This window comes from Nyctibius grandis, chromosome 3, assembly GCF_013368605.1.
Source record: "Nyctibius grandis isolate bNycGra1 chromosome 3, bNycGra1.pri, whole genome shotgun sequence".
Taxonomy (NCBI): domain Eukaryota; kingdom Metazoa; phylum Chordata; class Aves; order Nyctibiiformes; family Nyctibiidae; genus Nyctibius; species Nyctibius grandis.
In genome coordinates, this window is record NC_090660.1 from 74,809,733 (window position 1) to 74,832,502 (window position 22,770).

The 22,770-nt window shown below is 39.7% G+C and overlaps 1 protein-coding gene across 1 annotated transcript in view; it reads right to left on the reverse strand.

The window, feature by feature from the left end:
• Positions 1–9,655: 9,655 nt before the first annotated feature.
• The window catches only part of CPA6 (carboxypeptidase A6), a 43,563-nt gene continuing 30,448 nt past the window's right edge, over positions 9,656–22,770 (reverse strand). Inside the window, exons 7-10 of the mRNA XM_068396699.1 lie at positions 22,579–22,669; positions 17,730–17,932; positions 12,619–12,703; positions 9,656–10,983 (exon numbers count right to left, since the gene is read on the reverse strand). Of these exons, the coding sequence (XP_068252800.1) occupies positions 10,796–10,983; positions 12,619–12,703; positions 17,730–17,932; positions 22,579–22,669 (567 nt within the window). The 3' untranslated portion in view covers positions 9,656–10,795. The remainder of the gene's footprint in view (positions 10,984–12,618; positions 12,704–17,729; positions 17,933–22,578; positions 22,670–22,770) is intronic.

Consider the following 22,770-nt stretch of genomic DNA (forward strand, 5'->3'; position numbering starts at 1 on the left):
TCTAAAGAGGAGGCTTTGCGCAGGGCCCTTATAATAGATACATAATGATCCAAGTCAACACTAATGATAATTTTTATGCTGTTTTATATGTGCTTGGACCAAACTTGCTTCCTTGGATAGCACTAGGACTAGATACATTTTGCAATAAAAGCTTACTTCCATGAATTTAATAGCAGGTTATGACAGTGGAGCTTGAATTGGTCTACTCGTGTATGCATGGGATGGGGGTCACACCTCTGGATAGCTGCAACTGTCATCCTTAAAATGCTCACTTGACAAACCACTTCTATTCATTAGTTTGTTCTTCCTTAACTTTTCCTGGATTAAACTCCTTTCAGCACATTGCTTCTCCTTTGCTCACCATTTTAGAACAGAAATAATAAGTGGGATATTATCATGCACAGACAGCATGAACACAGATGTAAGAAGGAAACAATATGGTACGGGTTTTCAAAACGAAGTGTGCTGGCTCACGTGGATGAGGTCAACCCAAATCTGGATACTCAGAAACCAGAACACTCAGCACAGGCAACTGGAGTTTCTGCCTTTTTGGGCACAGCAGTATGCATGGTACCTGCAAATAGCTTCCTTAATTTTAAGGTCCATGGAGAAATACGTAAAGGAGGGTAGACAATTGTGCATAATTTTAAAATAGTAATTTGAAGCACAAAATGTGAGACCCCACCAGAATTTTCCCCAAGTTTGTGGAGGTTTAAATTTATGGTTTCCCTTCTTTTCATTGTAGTGCTGGATCAAAGGTAGAAGTTTAAAATCCAAATTGTCTTTAAATTCACAGTGTACCGTATAAGAATGAGGTTGTGTCCTTCAAAATCGTGTGAGCCCTCAACAGAAGCTGACTGTGCTCTGTTTTAAAAATCCGAGAGATAACAGCAATGTCTTATAAGCAGGCTCTGCGTATTTGTGCACATTTGGTAAATGTGGTCACCATGTGAAATATAATATTAAAACATTCTGGTGTATTTGTAAACCTAAATGTTGTTGCAATAATTGCAAGCATCCATTTATTTAAAAAAATCACAGAACACAGAAATCTGTAGTCACTATTTCTATGCATAAATTCTGAGGTTATTTTTACTACGTCATTAACTAGAAAGCATTTAGTTCACTCATACAATTCTAATTAATGTTTTACCATGAAGCTATGACTGCATTTTGTTTTTCTTGCTCATAAAAAGCTCAGAGCAGAATTTCTTTCTAATGAAGGTATTGGCTTTTATAAGAACAAGATTGGTTTCTGCAGTGGAAAGCTGAAAAGACTATAGCTTACCTTGAATATTTGTTTACTAGTCTCCGTTACTGATCGTTTGCATCAAACACGAAGTTCTTGTACATTCTTATAAAAATAAGATAACATTTTCCCTTTAAATTCAGGGAACGCTTTAAACTCAGTAGCCTTTAAATATCATATAATGCCTGCTAGAAGCAGGAAAAAGAGATCATTAACAGAGGAGACTGACTGCTTCAAGGGGCTTCTCCTATGGATTCAGCAGGCAGGTGGCAGCCAGTCAGCTGCTGGAGTAAAATCCACAGGGTCTCACCAACCCTGGAATTTGCTATTTTCAGTGACAGAATTGGAACTGCCCTATGATAGATTTTGAATAGTCTACGTTGCTTGATTATTCATGTACTGGTATGTTGTGTGTCTTTGGTATTTTCTGTATGCTGTATAGTAGCATTTGTTTAACTTGTAAAAAATATGTCCAGGGAAAAAGATGAAAAAAGAATGTATCAAGCAGCTAACTCGAAGTTAGACGCTAATTGTTATTTATGGGGGCTCTTACATTTGTGGCTCCCTCTCCAGCAAACTACAAAGACAAGAAGTGAAATGTGAATGTAGAGTAACAAAAATAACTGGCGGGATTAAAAGAGACATGAGAGAGAGGGACAGAAAAGTAGAAGAATTCATGGTCCACAGCACCTGAAAGACACCAGGCTTCACTTGTGGTGGCTGAAGAAATTAGCTCTGCCTGAATTATAGTTGAAGTTACATGACAGAAATATATGTAGACAATTTGCCGATTATGTGTACATTATTTTCTATTAGACAAATATTTACAGCTAAAATAAATAACATTTATTTATAAGAAGGCTGTTTGTTCCCTGAATGTCCCACGTGCCATAGGCAACCCTGAGAGAAAGAACTTCAGGCACCTGAATTCAGCCAGAGCTAGTATGTAAGCATGGTTGATGTACTGGAAGTTCAAGGATATGTCTCGTCCTAGGGTGGAATTTCTCTTAATTAATTTTAACAGTTATAAAAACTAGACACCTAGTCTAAACTGTCATCTGGACTCTTACTATGCAAAAAGACTGACATCTAATGAGTAACTCAGGCAGTACTGATGGTACCAAGTCTAAGATACATGTGACCTGTCATCCTCTACGTCCTTTATTTTCCTCTACTGACTACAGGGAGAACCAAGTCAATTTAGTTTAGATTAATAGCTTTCATATAGTTGAAGTCAGATGACTTAAATCCCACCTTCAGAGCAGAAGGACTGAAATTCTTGTCCCAGACAGGTGAAAGTTGAGGCCCACCACCCCAGGGGACGAATACAGAAAAAACAGAAGATGAATGGCAACACTGGTAAGCCTGTAACTCTTAACACCTGCTTGTTCCTTAGTACCCTGCATTACTATCCCCCAGGAGGAGGTACAAGGGCTGCCTGTTTTTTTTCCAGACATGAAAGAATGGAAGGATTTACTGGGATATCTCAGAAATCTCAAGTAATGCTTTTGGCTGTATATTATTGTCAGTTGTTGTCAATATGCTGAATAATAGCGATTGGGCTGTTAAAGGTTTGGATCTTTTTCATGGTGGTGTATATAATTGTCAGGGAACAGCTAAGGTGAAGTACAGAGAGATTTGTAATTGATGTGTGTGAGCCTTGATAAGTAATACTCTTTTGTACAGCAAAGAAATTTGCAGTTTGAAAATTATTATTTACTTATTGTTCCTTTTTAAAAAGATGTATACTAGGCAAATAGACTGACTCTGGCTGTGTTACAATAATTTCCCACACTGAATGGCAAGTAAAATGATACATATCCAGTAGTTTTCCCTTTCATTGCAGCCTTGACTTCTGTACTCCAGTGAATTTGAGCATAAAGTGTGGTTTAAAATAGATACACATTGTCAAGATTTAGTGAAGCCTAGGAAAGCCTTCCTTGGAAACGTTCCCATATTAAGCCTCATCTCTTGCGTTCCAGTACTGCTTTTTGTTTGGAATTTATTGCATGTCTTTAATTTCGTACTGTATATTGGTGGTAGTGCAACTTTATCCTTTCCAGAAGAATAGAGAAAAAGCATCATTGCGTGGCATTATGGATGTCTAATGAGAAGTAGAAGAAGAAATGCACTTCTACCATTGATCTCATGCAATGGGATCAATATTTTGACAAATCTTATGACAAGTGAGGCTTTCCTTAAAGGAAGTTAATCTTAACCCTCTTTACCTTTTGGCCTTCAGTATCTTGCAGCAGATCTATGGTGCTTTTTACACCTATACGTGTTCTCTTGTGGAAATATGGTGCAAATATAATGCAGATGACTTCTGCTACCTCTGTATGGAATCCGCTGCTCTGCTTCTTCACACAGCAGATATGCATCTGGGTTTGCTGTGTTAGGCTTTGTCCACACGTACAGCTGGAGAGGTAGAGATGAATGTGCCAGCTTGCATGGAGTGGGAAACACTGTAATTGCCAGGGAAGGTAGTGAGCATTACTAGATACCTTTTCCTTTTTGCTAATATCCACATACACTAAAAATTAATTATGTCACAGTACTCCTGAATATTAATTAACATTGTCCCCATGGGAGTACGCCAAAGGCAGGTAATTTTTTAGGTAAGGGAAACTTGATTGTGGGCTCTGACACCATCAGATGAATAGAGAAGTGATTCTCTTGATTTCACTGTCCCTTTGGTATTCTCTGCCTGTTACTTTTAGAAATAATCCCAGAAGTATCTATTTACTTTACTTCGTCAGGATGAAGATATTTTTATATTTCTCACAGAGCATCATTCAATGTAAAATGATTAGTCTCTGCTTGTTTGCCAATTTTTTTCTAACTTTTGTTCTTCCAACTGTTTGTTTAGTCACAGATAGCTGTTTGCTCTCCCAGTAGGCCATCTGACCCAGCAGTCCTCTCATTATTCAACAGATTAACATTATTCAACATTATTTCCTTTCATCTTTCTTACATATTGGTTCTTCAGTGATTTTATTCCTGGTTAAAAATAAAAATGCCTTTTTATACTAGTCCAAGTAATCTCTGCTGCTCTTGGGGCCTAGAGTCTTGCTATTTAATTTGGACTTTTTTAACTAGTCCATGTTAGACTTCTGTCCTTTGCCTTTATTTTTAGTCCTGATATCGAGTGAAAATGGAAAACGTGCTCCAAATGTTCCACCTTTGGTCTATGTGTTTAGAATTATGAAGACAGATATGTGTTCAGAGTATGAAGATGATACATACTGCACTTCGTATGGTTTTGGATAAAACTTTTCATAAATAATTTGTCTTCTGGGATTATTTTTCCCCACCCTGTACATAAAAACTGTTAGTTTTCAGCAGAATGGAAATCACTGAACCCGAAAAGGAATTTTTAAGAAATCAGCTTGTGCCGTGCAGAGGAGTGTGAAATGAGCGGGGACCTTCCTTTCTCTCTTAAAACTTTGGTACAGACTTCAATGTTTTTTTGAAAAGTGCCGCCCTGACAGCTGTGCAAATTTGATGTTCCAACTCAGCTCAAGAGGAGAGAGTTGTAGATGAGCTTCCCAACATTCATTAGCCAGTCTGCATCAAAACTGCTCTCTGAAGAGTATCCCTGTCTTCAGAAATGTTTGCTGCAAGATCTCTGCTGAGATGTCTCCTGAAGGTTGCACTTATTATCTGCAGTGTTGGTAGGTGTGTGTTTGACAGGTAGTGGTCTGTGTCCACTGACTCCCTAAACAGCCTTCAGCATGACAACAACTTCAGGTTATTTCTACCTCAGCTTCTCAGAAGAGAGACCTCATTTCTTTGAAAAGAAACCTCATTAAAATAATCACAATAGCTTTAATAGGAAATCTTTAAAATGTATAAGAAAAGGGTTTTTTTTTGTCTAAAATTATTGTTTTACAAATGTATTCTTTCAAATGGCTCATCTATGGAAGAATGGTTAATGGGCTGAAGCACTCCAAAAATCCTGGTGGCAGCTGGTACGGGCCTGGAGGCTCTCCAGTGGTCTCCTTAGTATTTCCAGACTTTACAGGAACAGCCTTAGACACACTGTTGGTCACTGTGGGCAATGGTATAGGGCCATAGGTATAGGTAATGAAGGCTTTCTGGAATGTGGTCTACATGGGGAGTTGAGGGCATAACACCTTCTTACAGCCTCTGCCCTAAGCGTTTGCAATAGCACAGCCCAACCTCTTGGCTCTGTATGATGCAACGCACGAAGAGCTTGGCCCATGATCTGAGCTTGTAAGTGGTGCGTTAGTGGTAGTAGCAGCTAATCTGCAGAAACACGCTGCAGCAACCCCGGGAGGAGAACTTGTGTTGCAGTGAAGTAGTGTTGGGGGCTTTTAGGGAACTGGCCAAACGAGCCCAACTCACATGTGCTTACAGCAGACAGAGGAGAGATGCCGAACACATGCTGCCTGCTATCAGCAGCCCTGTGGTTGCCAAGAGTTGCAGCTACACCATTACATAAACCATCACACAGTACACATTGTGCAGACAGACATCTTGTTTGTGTGTGAATGGATCTGCGTAGGTATATGGGGAAGTTCACACATTTTAACAGGTTCATGATTTAAATTTAGTACCAAAAGTTAGGTTCTTTTATAGCCTGAAGTCGTCACCGACAGACAGTATTCACTTCTTTTTTGAAATGGAGGAAGAGAAACGGAGATGCAAGCAGCATGATATAGCAAATTTATCCTGTTAGAGAAGGCTCAAGTGCATTTTGCCTTTTTGCCAGATTCTGTGCTAAGAAAGCCAAAGAGCAGCTCTGGTTCTCCTACCACACTAGCAGGCATTTCACTCATTTAACCCTTAGAAAACTGTCTGGCTCACAGGAAAACAGCCATAGCCATTCCAAGCCATACTAACCTCTGCAAATGTGATAATTTAATTCAAATGGAGTAAAGCAATTAGTCTGTATAAAGAACTTAAAATATACCAAGTTGCTTTTTTTTTTTAAAGCAGCTATTTCTAGCTCATTAAGCACAGAAGAACCCTTTACACTCAGCTTTTTGACTGCACTCCTTCAATTCAGCCCAATAAGCCCAGATTTTCTCAATCTAGAAACAAAGTGAAATGAAACAAGGGAAATGAAACAGAAAGTAGATCAGTCATTTCTGCTCAGCTTTTCAGGCTGCTGTACTGTTTTTTTCAGTGATGACATGCTGAAAACAATAAGCCACCTGAAAACTGGCTGTGATTTTAACAGATGCATTATTTTCAAGAAAATTGAAAATTCTGTTATAAAATGAAACTTCTCAGACTCTTTTCTGTGTATGTATCGTCAGACCTAACTTGATATTCTGCTCAGAACTGATTAAAAAAAAAAAAAGGGTTCATTATTTGGTTAAAAAAAAGAGAGGCCCTCCCAGCATGGAGCCATCCTGGTATGCAGAGGAATAGCCTGGCACATAGTAGTCAGCACGGAAGACTAAAACACCTGCTTGCAGTCGTACCACAATATTTATTTCAGAAGCAGTTATCTATTATTTGAGATAAAGTATATCCTACAGACCTGGGGGTAGATTAAAATATTTCATTGTTATGGCTGTTCTGCTGCATGTCTTCTTCAATAATGCCGAGCAGTGCTAAGGTGGCCGGACTCTCCAGAGCAGGCAGGATGGATGAAACATATTACCCCATGTCTTTATGGCAATGAATGGATTTTCTTTGTCATGGGCAAAGTGCACTTTCTGCATGGCTGGGGACTGTGGCAAATTTTTTTAATTAACATTTGAATCTATTATTTATGAGTGCATTCCCTGATGTCTAAATCCAAGGGCAAGCCCCTGCCATGCTTGACTTGGTCTCTCAGGAGAGGGCTCGAAAGGATCTGCACGTGGAGAGAGCCGAGACTTTCTGCTTGACCGCTCCTGCCTGTCAAGCAAGGACAAGCATTCAGGGGCTAAAGATTTGCCTGTTCTAAATGTCCTTGCCCCAGAAATCATTTGCTAAGGAGAACCATGTGTTAGTTCAGTGCTCTGGAGTGACTCTACTTATCCCAAATTGGCGGATATTAATGGAAGACCTAGTTCCTAAGGCAGGCCCTTGTGACACCACATCCAGCCTAAGGCTGTGGATTTCCAACAAGGTGCTCCACCAGCGCATCACGCTGAGGGCGACAGGCATGTTCAGCCGAGGACTGTGAAAACCACTCTGGAGTTGTTCACCTTCCTCCAAGCAGACCTGCGAACAGCATCAGTACTCCTGACTCTGTGGTGCTGATAGGGCTTGAAAGCCTATCGATGCAGTCATCCAGAAAACAGCTCTCTCCGCACCCAACTTTCCTCCTACGCAGCGAAGGAGGAAGCAATTACAGCTGTTTGGATCTTAATTTTTTTATCCTTAATGAGTATGAGAATCAGGCATACATTAAACATGCCAAATGGCCTATGTTTTCCATGGACAGAAGACACTTAAATTTACAACTCAGAAAAGGTATTTTGTGTGGTGAGCATTTAAAAATGTTTTTAAAGAAGTATAACTAACGTCACAGGGTTTCTATTTAAAAAGTGTCTCTAATTTATTTGAATTTCTGTTCTCTTGTCCTCTTTTCTACAGCAGAGGGGTAGTTGTATCTCTACCCATCTGAGACATTATTCTGGTGTTTTACCATCACTTAAGAACTGCATGAAAATGGTAACATCTGGCTTTTAGGCACAGAAGTAAAAAACATGAAGCCATTAAGTGTGAGACTAACATTTTTTAACAATGAATGTGACTGCTAATAACAGTGAACTATGGAAATGGTATAGTAGTTTCGCACAGCCAAAGGAAAGGTCAAAGGGCTTGCAAAAATACTACTCTACCTATGCTACCAAATACTTTGCTTTGAGTAGTACCATTAAATTGAATGTAAACTTAAAAAGGGAAGGGATTGTTTAACATGAATAAACTAGAATAGTTGAATAGTAACTTATTTTTGGTAGGAAATATAATGCTTTCTTCCCAACCTTAAGAATTGGATGCAGTCTTTTCAATAAACAGTTATTTTGCGCAGTCCTCGAGTAGGCAGCGCAACCTGCACACTGCAGTTTGTTACAGACAAGCGGACTGGCACTGGATGTTTCAAAGTAAATGCATGTTGGCATCAAGGCCATTTGGGCTCTTCCTATTCATATTTCAGAAAGTTCAGAAAAGAACTGCAGCTTTCCATAGGCTTTACATGGTACATGAGTGACCAAATACATTGGCCTTTTTGAAGCAACTTCCGAAAAACACATAGGGATCTTCACCCGTCAGCTGTGCCCTTTCTTCAAGGTTTGCAACTAAACTCAGTACCTTTTTTGACCTCTAAAGGCCAATTTTTTATAAACTTATGAATTGGTAATTCAAGGTAATTTGGGATAATTTCTTTGTTGTTGGGAAAGGTGACTTGAAGAGGCATAGGCTTGTTTCCTTCATGTTAATTAATCTCAGGGTTTTGTTTATAAAAAATAAAAACAACCAAAAAAAGAACAGATGGTCACAAAAGCTTGTCAGAGCACTTTTTCCAAGTTACAGAAGTTACAATTATTCTATCAATATCTATCAATCAATATCTATCAATTATATCTATCAATATTCTATCAATAATCAATGGAAAACAAACCATCACATCTGAGTCTGGTTTCTCCTGGCCCATACGTGGAAAGGTTTGTGCTGTAGCAATCCAGAGGTAAATTTGCCTCATGCTGATTAGGCATCTCTCATGCCTTCTGTCCTTCGCTTCAGTTTCTTATGTCCTTGTAGTAGTTCAATCTTGTCACCTAAATCCAGAATAACTCACAACAATTGGTGCTACTATTTAATTTACACCACTATCAAGACCATTGGTCAAGAATCTGTGCATAGCAAAAGACAGTTATTGCTGTCCTCAAAATTATTCAATGATTGTAGTCATAAGCAATTGGAAATGACTAGTAGACAGATATTTTGAGAGCTTCTGTCCCCTAGATTTTTACTAAACTAGAATAGAAACTTGCATTACTCAAACAAGTCTGAACTAATCAAATCTGAAGAAGATGCCAGAAAGCTCGTTTAAAATAAATAGTTTTTGTTAAAAAAATGTTAAGCAAATAGAATGCAATTCTGTCATCTGATTGCCTTTTGCAGTCCTGAAAACAATGGTATTTTAACTAAATACAGTGCTCCCTAGTCTCATAAAGGTTGCCCATTTGCTAAGTTCAAGTACTTATTTAGAGAAGATGTAGGGTTTTTTAAAATATCACATCCTTGGTGTCGCTAATGATTTACAGATAGGTAAAACTGTCACATCCTTGAATGAAAGCTTTAACAATTAAATGAAATACGAACAATATGTCAAAAGCCTTTGATGATTTTATTAACAAATAAGTTTTATTTAACATGTTATGGCATAAGATGAAACTCAAAATTAATAAAGTAAAATATAAGCTTTAGCAGATATAATAAGATAAAACATAGTATTTTAAGAGTACCAAAAAACCCTCAACAGGTTGTTATATTCTCTGTGCTTTCATTATTATTCTTTCAAATATGGTGCTCATTCACTGTATTTCAGCTGTAAAGCTTCTGCTTTCGCCTCTGGCTCACTTAACAATCTATTATAAATTCCTTTAAAACATGCAAAAAATACGACTTCCAAGAAGAACAGCCATATAGCCATAGAGCTACAGAACTCACTGCGAGAATACCGATAAATAAAACATCGGTTAACATCAGTTAATTACAGCTTAAGGCAAGATCCTCGGATGGTGGCAATGGGCAGACATGGACGACAGCAGAACCCAGATCGACCAGTCGACTGCCAGCTTCCGGGTTCTAAGTCATGGCAAGTTGCTTTGTCTCTCCATAAAGCAGAGTACTGTATATCTCAATAATATTTCATTATAATTCTTACACATCTCTAGGAAAGTTACATTTTCAAAGGCAAAATGTTGATTTTGAGTCCACCCCAATATATACATTTGAAAATAGGTTTCTCTGAACAGTTAAAGGAAACCTGGGGTCAAATTCTTGCATTACATGAAAAAAAAAAATCACAAAAGTGCATATACTTATGTATGTATACGTGCAGAAGGAAGCCACATTGCCACTTGCAGCACAGACAGCTGCAACTATATGCCATTTACTGCTATAGGCACAGGCCTGTGTTGGGCCACGGAGTACATATATGTCAATGTAAACTTTATCCCTTGGTTCAAGAGACCCCACTAAGGGAGGTCTTCCTGTTAGGGAAAGGAGTAAGGCCAGGGACTGTCTGAAAGTGGAGTTTTATTTCAGGCACCTGTATGTGGACCTGGACCTGCCCCACTGAAGTTGCAGAATCAAAGCTTTATTGCAAAAAACCCAGACTATTTTACACCAAACTGGTAACTAAGTTAGTATATCAACTTTATGGACTTTTGTAGAGCAGATATTACATGATTTTTTTCCATTTCCCACCAAGTAAATTTGGTAGAAACAATACCATATTTCCCATTAGCTTCTACAATTTTGAAGTGGCCAAGCTTAGAATGGCAACTGAACACACCAAAAGGCATCAGCACTGCGAGTAAAACGCTCACTTCCAGCTCCTAGAAATAGCTCTCAATGACATTTCTTTAGCAGATGAAGAGTTATATTTTTAACTGCAAGCATGGTCTCTGTGCAGGTTGGTTTGATCAGCATCTCGGGAAGTAAAAATCCAAAATGGCCAGTGTCACGCAGCTCAAATGCAAACGCGTAGGGGATGCCATTTTTGTAGGCCCAGTCCATAGAGCTACCAGAACTCACATCTGAAAGAGGGAATTCAGAGAAAATTTTAAAAAATATTAAATGCAGGTCACATCGAAAGCAACAGAGGGTTCTTGTGGCATTTTGTCTCCAGGACTTAGTGAATATACTTGCAATTCCAGCTGTTGCTTGCCCTGATACTGAACACCTTTCTGAGAAGGGCATGGGCACCCAGCACCTGGTGAAAGGTGCTCAGCACAATATGGATTAGGCCCTTGGTTTTCACAGGAAAAAAATTAATAACTGACTTTCTTGTGTAAAGAAAACTTTAATAAAAGAGAACATTTAGAATAAAGCCTCAAACTGTTCTTGTCCCCAGGTGAGTGCAGTCTAAAGCTTTGCTTCCACAAAGATCTCCTAGCTGGACTGGAGCTCTGCATGCTCCTAGATTTAACTTGGGTTTTGTAGGCAATTCCTTTGCAGGGAGAAGGGAGAAAGCTGATAAAGTAATATACATCCTCCTTTTCAAAGTGCTTTTAAAATTCTTTTCTCTTCATTTTTGTCTTGTTTTCTCACCATTTCCTTACAGCATGAGAGCATTTGCATAGGTGGTGTCTAATATTAACAAATCTTCCCGAGGAAGTGTGCTGCTTATGCTTTCGTTATCTCCATATGTTGATTACCCAAGACACTTATATTTATATAAAGATGCATCTCTCATGTGGCCTGCTGTCTTCTGTGCAATTCTGGCATTAATTCACACTGCTCTTCCTTTGACATAGCGACTGACTGCACTGTAATGAGCACAAGATGACGACTGTGCTGTGTGATGGAGGCCCACAATGAAGTGGAGCTCTAGCCAAAACACAGCAACAGCAGAGGACATGCAGGAGGTTACTTGGGAAAAATCTTGCTATTTACTTAAGTTTCTCACTTTTTCAATGTCTGTTATCATTACCGAGAGCATTCAGGCCTCATAGTTTCAGTAAAAAAAAAGTGTCTCATTGAAACCTATTGAACCTCTTTTTCTCTTACCTGTCCATGTGGAGAGCTTGCCTGACAAATGTTGTTACATATTTAAAAGGCATAATTTAAAGGTATTTGGTTATAGGGAAAAATGCATTTGAAATCACCCTCTGAAAAATGGAAGATGTCCAAATAAAGATACTGTTGCTATCATTTATCATCATCTAGACACAGAGACATTTGAAACCTAGCTTTAAAAGACATCACCCTAAATTTTAGTATAAGCTCTATGAATAGCTCTATCTATCACAGTTGCACAGAAGGAGAGGCAAAGTAATGGTGAAAAATGAAACCTACTTTGAATTATTTCCTCCCAAATACTTTATAACTTAGTAGTGCATTTACAGCATCCATAAAGATATGCTTTTTAAGATCTTGCTTTATCTTTCTTTTTTAAAAAAATCTGGTTTTATATGTTATAAACATGTTATTTTCTGGCTTTTGCCTCTCAAATGCATTGCATTTAAATCTCTTTTATTGCATCAGTTGAGTTAATCTTACTGCAATCAACTGACTGAATCAGTTACAAAACTTCCATCTTCCGCCTTCCTCACCATTCACAACTGGAACAAAGTTCACTTTAAACAGTGTTTGCTTTCTTTGTTATAATAAGGGTAATCTCCTTACTAAGGTAGGTCAAAGTCACAAACTTGTGCCAGAGGAAAACTTACACAAAGTGCTAGATGCAGGACCATATCTGTATCTTATACCATAGGCTGACTGAAGAGCATTAACAGCATTATAGGCTGCTGATTCCTGTGTGGGGGAGAAAAACAAATACATAAATTAGACTTTGAATTAAATACTGTAATGGGATTGGAACCTGAGCTATGGATCATTGACTTCCGGCACAATGCTGTGTTCCGTGAGTCCGTGGCAGCTAATTTAAAATTATTTTAAAGGATAAATGCATTATTTATTTTTATTGACAGCAATTCCCTAATTCCCTGAAAAACTTGGTTCAGTATTTTCATGGCATAAAGAAGCTCACTGCACTGTGAATGATCAGCCATTAAGTATTTGTAATTATAGGTATATATTCCAATTTAGTGACACAATAAATTTAGGCAGCATGTGAGACCATGAGATAAAGTAATCTCTTTTTTATGCAGTTTAAAAGCCATGCATGGATTTTGTGCCAGTACCTGTGGATGCATTTCCCAGTCCACTAAACCTCATCTCTACTGGGCTTGTGAAGGAGAAATGATCTCTTTGTGACACTCCACAGCGGTTCAGTGAGCAGAGTGGGAAGAAGGAAGGAAGGAAATTGCACTCCTGAATCTCTGATGGACAGGTGAATGTTCATTGCTGGTTTAACTTTCTCTGGGGCCAGATGATGTAGGCTTGGAGAACTCTTTCCACTGTTGCAGAAATGTGATTTCAGTACTGTATGGGGAAAATCAGCACCTACATTTCAACATCCATATGGATGCAGTCTGTTTAGAAGGTTCATGGCATCCTGTGAAACTGGGTGCAGAAGGCCTGGCCCATGGCAGATTCTGAGGGTCACGGGTGAACAGTGGATCCAAACACAGAGAAAGGATGCAAGTATTCAAAAGTAAAAGAAATATGATCCCAAAGAAAAGGATCCCGGAGAACATACAGCGAAGGCTGGGAATATCTAGGAAAACACAGAACCATCTCCCTATAGAGAGCAAGAAATGAACATCTTTGGAGCTAGAAACTTCTGGACTTCGAACCACTGGGTAAAGCTGCAATGGTTGTTTTAGTTATTTCCGTGAACTGAAAGGCTGTTTATACATTTTTTCTAACCTGCCACTTGTTTGCCGTTGTCACGAACCAGGATTCTGGCTTAATCCTCAGTCTGACCTGTGCAGGCATTCCTGCTTTGGGTCTTTGTCTGCTTGAGTAGAGAAGCCAGAGAAAACTGCTTTAAAACACCATTCCAGAAAAATAAAAAAAGTTCATTTTCGCTTACTGGTCAGCAAGTAGGGCTTTGGAGAGTTTATTTTACATTGAGAACTGCTCTTAGCAAATGGAAGAGCACTTTTTAACTCCATTAGAAAAATCTGTTAGGCATAACTAGATTTTTTGTTTCTTAGCACAGGGGTGATAGTGCCGGAGACTGACATTTTCAGCTTGCCCCTTCTCTTCCTCTTGCCACGTCCCCAAGAGAGTGCATGAGGCAGGGACTGCTGAAGTCAATGCTGCTGGGAACTTCTGCCAGGTTGGGATGTGATCGCCAGCCAGTGTGAGGAGTCACCTCTGACTCACCCTAAGACCAAAGATGAGGAGGTGGGAGGAGGTCCGAGGAAGGGGGAAGTGCTGTCACTTGGGACTCTTCCTCCTCTTACAGATGCCTCAACTTCTGTGAGTCGTGACACACGAGACCCATGATGGAGCTGGAGGTGTTGGACCTTGTGAGGGTGGTGGGTTGGCAGTGTGAGGCCACAGTGGTGGCAGTGGCACCTCACAGGCCTCTGGGGAGAAGCGAGCTCCAACTGCAGCTTGGGGCTGTTGGCTGGTGCCTGCACTAAAGCCCCAGGTACCAGGCTCAGTTGCTCAACAGAAGTTTGGCAAGCAGCTGTGCTTGCCATCCCAGGGCTGTGGTGTGGAGCTGGGGCAGCCTGACAACAGGCCTGATGCCAAGGGAGTGGGAGGCAGGGCTCAGCTGAGCGAGCTGAGATGGGTGGAGAGCAATGTCCTGGTAAACACACCACAGAAAGGAGAACACAGCCACAAAGGAGAAGGCTCCTTGTGCATGAGTTACACATTGCACAGCAATGAGACAACAGAAGCAAGCCCTGTTGAAATCTTTCTGAAGAAGTAGTTTGGCAATGCCCATTTAAAACCAGCACAACAGTAGTGGGTTCTGTGCAGAGGCAGCAACCATCTTGAGGCCAGACCAGGAGTGACCCAAGTCCACATCTGCCACATAGGCAGGTGTCCCTGGGCACTGTGACCTGGATGCTCTTAGCCTGGAGGGGTGCTGCTTGCTTCCACTGTTGGAGTTTTGTGCTCAGAGAAGGGGACAGTTCTCAACCGCATCATACTGTGCAGGTTGGATACTGAATAAATCCTGGCAACCAGTCTTTGAACACCCTCAAGGAGAAAGCTTCACATAAAATTACCATATTTTTATAAAGACATACACAAACTCAGTCATGCCATATAAGTTTACTGCAAACACTAAGGCAAATGACTGTACAGGAAGAAAAGGGATGAAAAGTAGGTGAAGTTTAAAACTCCCAAGACGGATGAATGTTTCTGCTGGTTTTTTTCAATCTAAAAGTGCACTTTCATTTTAAGCATCTTAAAAGAACAGATTTCAGGAGAGTGTTAATAAGAGAGTTGTGCCTAAATTAGAATGGAATATGCATGTTGTGATCAGTACATAGCTCTCCAGTTTCAAAGCAACTCTGAATAATTGAACACTTTAATCAAAATGGTAACTGACAGCTCACTAGAATGATACGACCCAGACAGAAACATCCTTCCTTCTGCTCAAGATTAATTGTGGTCCCCCGTTAGCACCAAATGTTATTTATCCTCTATGCATGTGGAGTCCTACAGTTGTCCACTGTACACAGTCCGTGTAGACCAACAAAGCTTGTTCCATCAGCAGCAGGAAACAGAGATCTGCTGCTTTCCAGCTCACTGTAATTTCCAAGAGAACTGCAGAATCTGAAACCTCAGCCTAAGTCACCACTTTAGACACTTCAAATATTAAAGACTATTCCTTTAGGAGCCACCAGGTGATGGAGCCTTTGGCTGTAGGCAAATATTCAAACATACAAATAATTAAGCAACAGCATTCCATTAATTTTCACTATGATCCCCATAACGAGCTTTCTAAATAACAGGAAATTACTTCAATTTCTTATTCCAACCTCCCTGGTTTTTATGACCCACTGCAATAAAAAGAATTATAGAGTCCAAAATCTGGGAAAATATTTAGAATTGGGATTTGGCTTCCATTTGTCCAGGGCTGTTGCCTAAAACAGTGTGTTTCTTTGTCCCTTTAGGTCTGTGCTCCACTCCCTCTGATGAGATGCCTGATCCAAGGTCTCAGAAACTGGGGAACACCTACTACACATCAAAAACAGGGTTCCTTTGGTCTAAAAGCTATGGATGGAAAAGAGAGAGTGTGTGCTGAGGGGCAGTTGCTCCCTGTCTCAGAATGGAAATAGCCCTTGAGCAACAAGAACAACATGTACTGAAGATTTACTGGTATGTGTGAAAACTCTCAGTTAGAGACTCCTTTTCCTTACAATGAATTTCCTGACACAGTGTCTGCTATTGCCTTATGCTACTCTGCATATTTTCATCAGATACCCAATAATCATCTGCTTGCAGAGGAGATGCTCATTCTTCCTAACACTATGTCTTTACCTTCTGCTGTGTTGTCTGTTCTTAAAAAAATATTTTTTGCACCTGCTGGTCTTCAAAGGAATGAGATCCTGTGGTTTTAAATTCCCAGTCTATGTTTTTTTGCGAAGTAATAGTCACCAATTCACTTGAGGAGCTCCTTTCTCTTTGCCACTCCCCAAAAGAGGATGGAAAAGATGATAAAATAAAAGAAGATTCATGGATTTATTCACAGTCAGTGCAGGGCTGGGTGGTCAGTCCCCACAGGTCTCTCATTTTTAGCTCCTCTGGCTGCTTAGTTAATTTCTAATTTGCTCTGTTTCCTAGGAATGACATCAGACAGGAGAATTTTTAGTAGCTGCTAAAATTAAGTGTCTTAACAGAAATAAACCCACAAAGAGAGTTTAGTTTGTGGAGTGCTGTCTGCTCAGCCTTCTGAAAGGGCAGCTGAGCGAAACTTCAGCGGAGCTCCAGGGACTGACAACATCATTTATTCTGCACATGATAAATCTAAGGTGCAGTTAAGCTGCTTTGGAGTAAACTAGTGTAAACTAGTAAGTTAAAAGTAACTGCAACTTTCAAGGCCAAAATGGGAGATATATGGAAATGTAATTTCACTGGGGACTGAGGGCAACAGAAAGAGGCTTGCAACTGGTTGGTGCAATGTGCGTCTGTGAGCAGGAGCAAACAGAAAGTAAAGCTTAGCCACGTTTCCCTAAGAGAAAAAGCCCTAGGGAGGGTTTTTTGTACAGGATGCTGGCTAAAAACAGACCTCAGACCGTGAGCAGAGGGAATAGTTCTGCATTTGGATGAGCATGGAATACGTGAAATGTACATAACTGTAAATCAATAGGCTTACATCAAAAGAACATATTAATTTATTCTTCTAATAGACTGAAGCCCCTGATGTTAATTAACTGCCTCTCTTAAAGGGTTAAAAACACTATGTCTGAGCAGGATGATACATGAAGCAATTGAAGCTTTACTGTTGGTGAAATCTATGAGATTTCTCCTTTAATTGATAAATATAAACCATTTCAATTTTATTTTGCTCATAACATTGAAGGTCTTCTTTGTGCTCCTACTTTTTAAGTTCTGAGCATGAAGGGACAGAATTTCAGCTAGATGCCCAAGGACTTAACTACATAATTCCCATTACAGTTAATTAAATAAAATTATAATAACCGTAATTAAAACCCAGGGATTTATCCTATAAAGTAATTTAAAGGGACTGACGGATGGAAGGCACTATACCATTTTAATCAAATTACTGCTGACTCACTTTGAGCGCAGGTTATATAACCAGAAATGTGATTGCAAGCGGATCCAGAATAAACACAGCTCAATATCAAATATCTGCAAAGTTTTGAAGAAACAAGTCTCCTCTCAAAACAAAACGTACCAAAAAATATTCTATAGGGAGGCATATTCTCCCAAGTTTTAATGTACTTACCACACAGCTGAAGTTTGGAATAGTTGCATATTTGTAAGAGTAAGGGTAGAGCAGCATCTGTGCATAGGCGTGGAAGGACAAATAGGCTTTTATTTGTTTCCGATGTTTGCGGAGAAAATGAGCAACAGCCTTTACTTCAGGCTCAGACTCAGGAAAGGGTCCACAGTAGGTGTCATCGCATGGGTGAAATGAAGCACCTTCATCTAGAGATTGAAAGAGAAAGTCGATGGTGAACGGTCACAGAGAATTTCCAATTCCTGGCTCAGCCTGTGTGGGCCCACATGCAAAAGTGTGAAAAGCAATAAACAAATTGCTTTCTTGTGACTGATGGGCATGAGCCAGTGGGACCTCAGTACAGCAATCTGCTTGTTCATCTAGTAGACACACCAAGCTGCCAATTGCCCAACTACACGCAGTTCTCCCTGGGGGCATATTTATAACCCAACAGAAAAAGGAGAGCCTGACTTCATTGTATTTTCTCCCCTGGCTTTCCATATGAGCAGCACATTTTATGATAGCATTCCAGTATTAAAACTATTGAAGGGTCTCAGTTGGTCTATTTGAAATCAGAGAGCTATACCTCTTTCACTAGTCACTGCCAAGACAAATCTAGCCTTTAAGAGCATTTTAATGTGCTAGCTACTACAGTGGTGGTTACAATGGTAGGTGGATAACCTCAACAGGCATTATCTTAGCGGCTGGTTTAAAACATGAGACTAGTTCCTGACTACTGCCTATTTTTACTCTTGCAAACCTTATGGGAAAAAAATGGCAAGCCACATGGGATGATCGCTCAGTTAGCTAGAATAGAAATCATCTCAGTTTGCACAGGGCTTAATTTTCCTTCAAGTTTGGGGCAGGGGTTCAGTTGTGAAGATATCTTTTACCACGACAACCTGCTCAGGTGGCAGTAAGCTGCAGAAGTGTAGCCTGCCTGTAATATCCCATGAGATACTGAAAGATGAAACTCAGAAAAGGAGATGTGGCAGTGGCTCCTTTATCATTTAGCAATTCTGGATCTAAGGCACTGTCTCACTTACAGCTTAGGGCCTGGACGTTGAAAAACAATATTTATGCAAATCTACTCTGCTCTTTTATCCACTGTGATTTCAAAATGCCACGTTTTACACTGACCTGCAGAATAGTAATAGTTTGTTTGAGACATTCCCTGGTGTCATCAGGGACTTACAAAAACAGTGTTTTATTAGCTTTCCTTTGTATAGTAAGTGCTGCCATCTTCAAATAATGAGAAAAGAGCAGTGTGTGAGAAGGCATAATAGAATGAACTAAAACAGGGTTATGCAATCAACTTAATGCCAAAAAAATTAAAAAGTGGAAGAATTTCATGCTGCAGCTTCATTTGTAACATGAAAATTGAGGCTACCATGCAATGGCCACAGGTGGGGATTTCAAAAAGTATTAGTGCTTAGATTGCAGTGGATATGGAAGGGCTGTATAGAGGGCAGATGGTCTCCTCCCTGCAGAACAGATGGCCACCAAGTCATCCAGATCCCAAGAGCGCTCTGCCTCAATGTCTTGTCAGATAATATAACTAAAGGAGAGCTATTTAATGGAGCCTCCAGAGCTTTTGATTTTTTTATGGATGCTTCATCTCCTGTAACAGTATTGTATACTGAATCATGACAATGGACATCACTGTTAATAAACAGCAGAATCCTACAAGCTAATGGTAAAATATGACTCAGTTTGGTGACTTTCAGTGAAGAAAAAACTCTCTAAATTGTCCAGTCTACAGTCGTGAGCCATTTGCAATCTCAGCCGTAATTAATACTTTTCCTTAAGTGAAGCTGACTGGTAGTAAAAAGAGAGGGTTTCCGTGGTGGCCATGGATAATGTAAGGATATCCTCAATTTTCATACTGGAAGTTCTTTTAAAGTAACACAAGAAGGAAATAAATGATACAGTACATATCGACTCCTGTGAAATTTCTGAGTTACAGTCACAAGAAGAAAATGGAATTGTATAAAATGTTACCATGCTGCCTTCTTTTTGTACCTGATAGCATACTGGAGGAGGACAAGTATCCTCCAACATCCATCATGAGTTCAAATGTACAAAGGAAATGTGTGCAGAGACTGATTAAACCAATGCTTTGGTACAGAAGGGAGACTGGGAGGATGGATGAGCTGGAGCGTCATTCTCAAACTTCCTTGCAGCAACTTCTGCCAGTATGGAGTACTGTCCTCAGTGAGCAATGGGGTGCACTGGAAATTGGGATGCACTGGAAATTTTAAGTCCCACTGCTGCTCTCTTGGGGGCTTCAGATGCAACCCCTTTAACTGGATTTGCCCTATGGCATAATTTAGTTCCAAGTACCTCATTTATTGACTTTAAAGTTGCTATTTATTTCATGAACATTAAACCATTGTGCTAGTCATTGCACGCATATATAATATATATTGCAAGGAGCGTTTCTACCCAGAGATCTTGCTGTCAGTATTCACCTGGGTCTGTGTGCACTTTCTGTGCACTATTTTGGGTACAGAGCGGTGCAAAGTGAAATCTACCACAAGTCAGTGATAGGGCTCTTTTTTTGGTCCCTAGAGAATACAGAAGCAACGTCATAAAGCTTACATCAAAGTCCTACACTAGAAGGGAAGAGGAAAGCAGAAGGGATGCTGTGTTATCTTTACAAACTAGCTCACCGCAGCGAGCATTCAGCAGCTTTGCTGGGGCCAGATTCTGCCGCAACACACCTGCCTGGAAGCCCCACAGTGAAGTTCAAGCCTGTCTACAAACTGTAAGTGCAACTGAACTGAATTAAAAGGTTTTTACAAGCATATACAGTATTAAATGTTAAACACACCATGATTATACAAGCCTCAGTGTGATACGATCCAGTTTCATCTCTGCCTCATTTAGTCTCAGATTAATGAGAACACAGGGCACCGGGTGAGGATCTCCTGAGCACCAGTCAGCCTAGTTCATGAAAGAGCTCTTTATTCTCTGGCAAAATAGAGAATCAGACAGAGTTTGGGGTCTGATGAGGGAAGCAGAGCATGTGCTTGGTGGGATGAAAAGCAACCTTGAAGGAATTTTTATTTTTTAAACTCAGGCTGGGGACCTGTCTTTCATGTTCAGTGCAGGGAAGAAATGCAACAAGTAATGGATTACAACACAGAATGTGTGTGTTTATTGTTATAGTTTCAGTCAGCCTAGAAAAAAAGTTTTTTACTGAAAACTAAGCAAACATTTTCAGGACTGAGTAAAAAGTGTGCTTTAATACAGTGGCTAGGGAGCAGGAAGAAGGAGGAGCAGAGTGATTTGAAACCAAGAAAGATTAGTTAGGACTAGAAAGAAAATGCACTGTGTGAGTATTAATGTTGCACTGATAGGTACCTATAATATGGCTCTGAAGACTTTGTAAGAGAACTGTTCATTCCAACTGTGCCAGTGGCTGTCTTCTGAACAGTAAATGTATGTCCCCAAAATACCGGCAGTTGTGACTTATGCACTTAAGTAAAAGATGATAACAGTGATGCAGGACTTTGGTTCATTTTTACATTATTTTTGCAGCATAAAATTGCCTTAAAGATTGTGACAGCAGCCCTGGGACTTTCTTCCTTAGTGGAGGGGCTCTCAGCTAACACAGGCTTTCTGTAACTGCTTCTGTGTCAGTCCTCTCCTTACTGCAAGTAGAGTTGAAAAAAATGGGAAGCATATTTCACAGGTCCGTCCTGTATTGAATGTATGCTTCTGTTCACTCTTACCTCATTTGTAATCTCCCCAGGCAGATTATTCACACTGACTTTTATCCTTACAGTTCTCAAAAAATCTACTTAAAGAATCCAATCGCTGCAAGCCAGACTGTACAGGGCTTACTCCTACTGCAAGCAATCGGAGTATTGTGGAAACATCTAGAGACTTCCAGTGAAGGAGGGATGGGCTGAAGGGAGGGCTGTTGTGCTACCACTATGCAAACACAATTTCTGTCTTTACAAGTTTATAATGTAAATAAGGAAGGTGGACAAATGCTGGAGGAGAAAACAACTGCACAGAGCGCTGAAGGAAGTTGCTCAAGATGGGAGAGCAGGTCAGCAGAAGAACCAGGTATATATCACTGTATTTCACAACAAAGTGTTATTACTTTCTGCTGCACCAGAACTTGTCTGGCTGCTTACTCCTGTGTGAGTTGCACTGTCTTGCTGTAAGATTTAATAAAATACCACTTCTTCTTCAGTGGACCCATTCAAAATCTTCTGCTAGTATTTCATTACTGCTGCATTCTCTATTAAAAATTGAGGTTAGTTTTTATGAAAGTATTTGCAGAAGTGCTGGGAGTTTAAAAATGGATCTTCGTGCACTTAGAAGCACCTTCTTTCTTTATTAAATCATTAATAATAGTGGCCTTAAAATATTCTCAGTCATTTCTCTGTGAGGCCAAGAAAGCAAGTCTGACATTTCCAAAGCTAAAGCCATTTCAGAGAAATGATGAATTAAATAAAATGGGGTTTGAAATGTTTCCTAAAGCTGTAGTCAGGTATATTCTGAAATGTGATGGGCCAGGCTCAATACTGTGCTTCAAATTATTTACATGATTGCAGAAATACAGAATAGCTGTATGTGCAGTTTTTTACTTTTGCCACATTCACCATGAAAACTTTTTACTTGTGATGAGATGTATTTTTCCAAAGTTCATGACTTTTATTTTTTTAGAAGCTAGAAGGAAGATTTGAGCTCTGGCTTGTGGCTTTATGGGAAAGTAGCTTCAACTTTAACTATGGAAAACAGAACACTTCACAACAGATGTGACCTAACCTACTTACTCTGTTGGATAATTAAATACAGGGTAATCTGAACTGGTGGACCAAAGTATCTCCAGACTTACCACACCACTTCACTTTCCAGTTGCGATTAGCATCAACACCATGACACCGAAACCTTGTGTTCTTTGATCTTGTTTTTCTCCAAAATCGATCCTAACGTAAGTTATAAAATAGTTAAATAGCAATATTACTATATTTTGGCAAAAATCTATTTGTACAAAAAAAGTCACCTTTGAATGATGTAACAACCATTT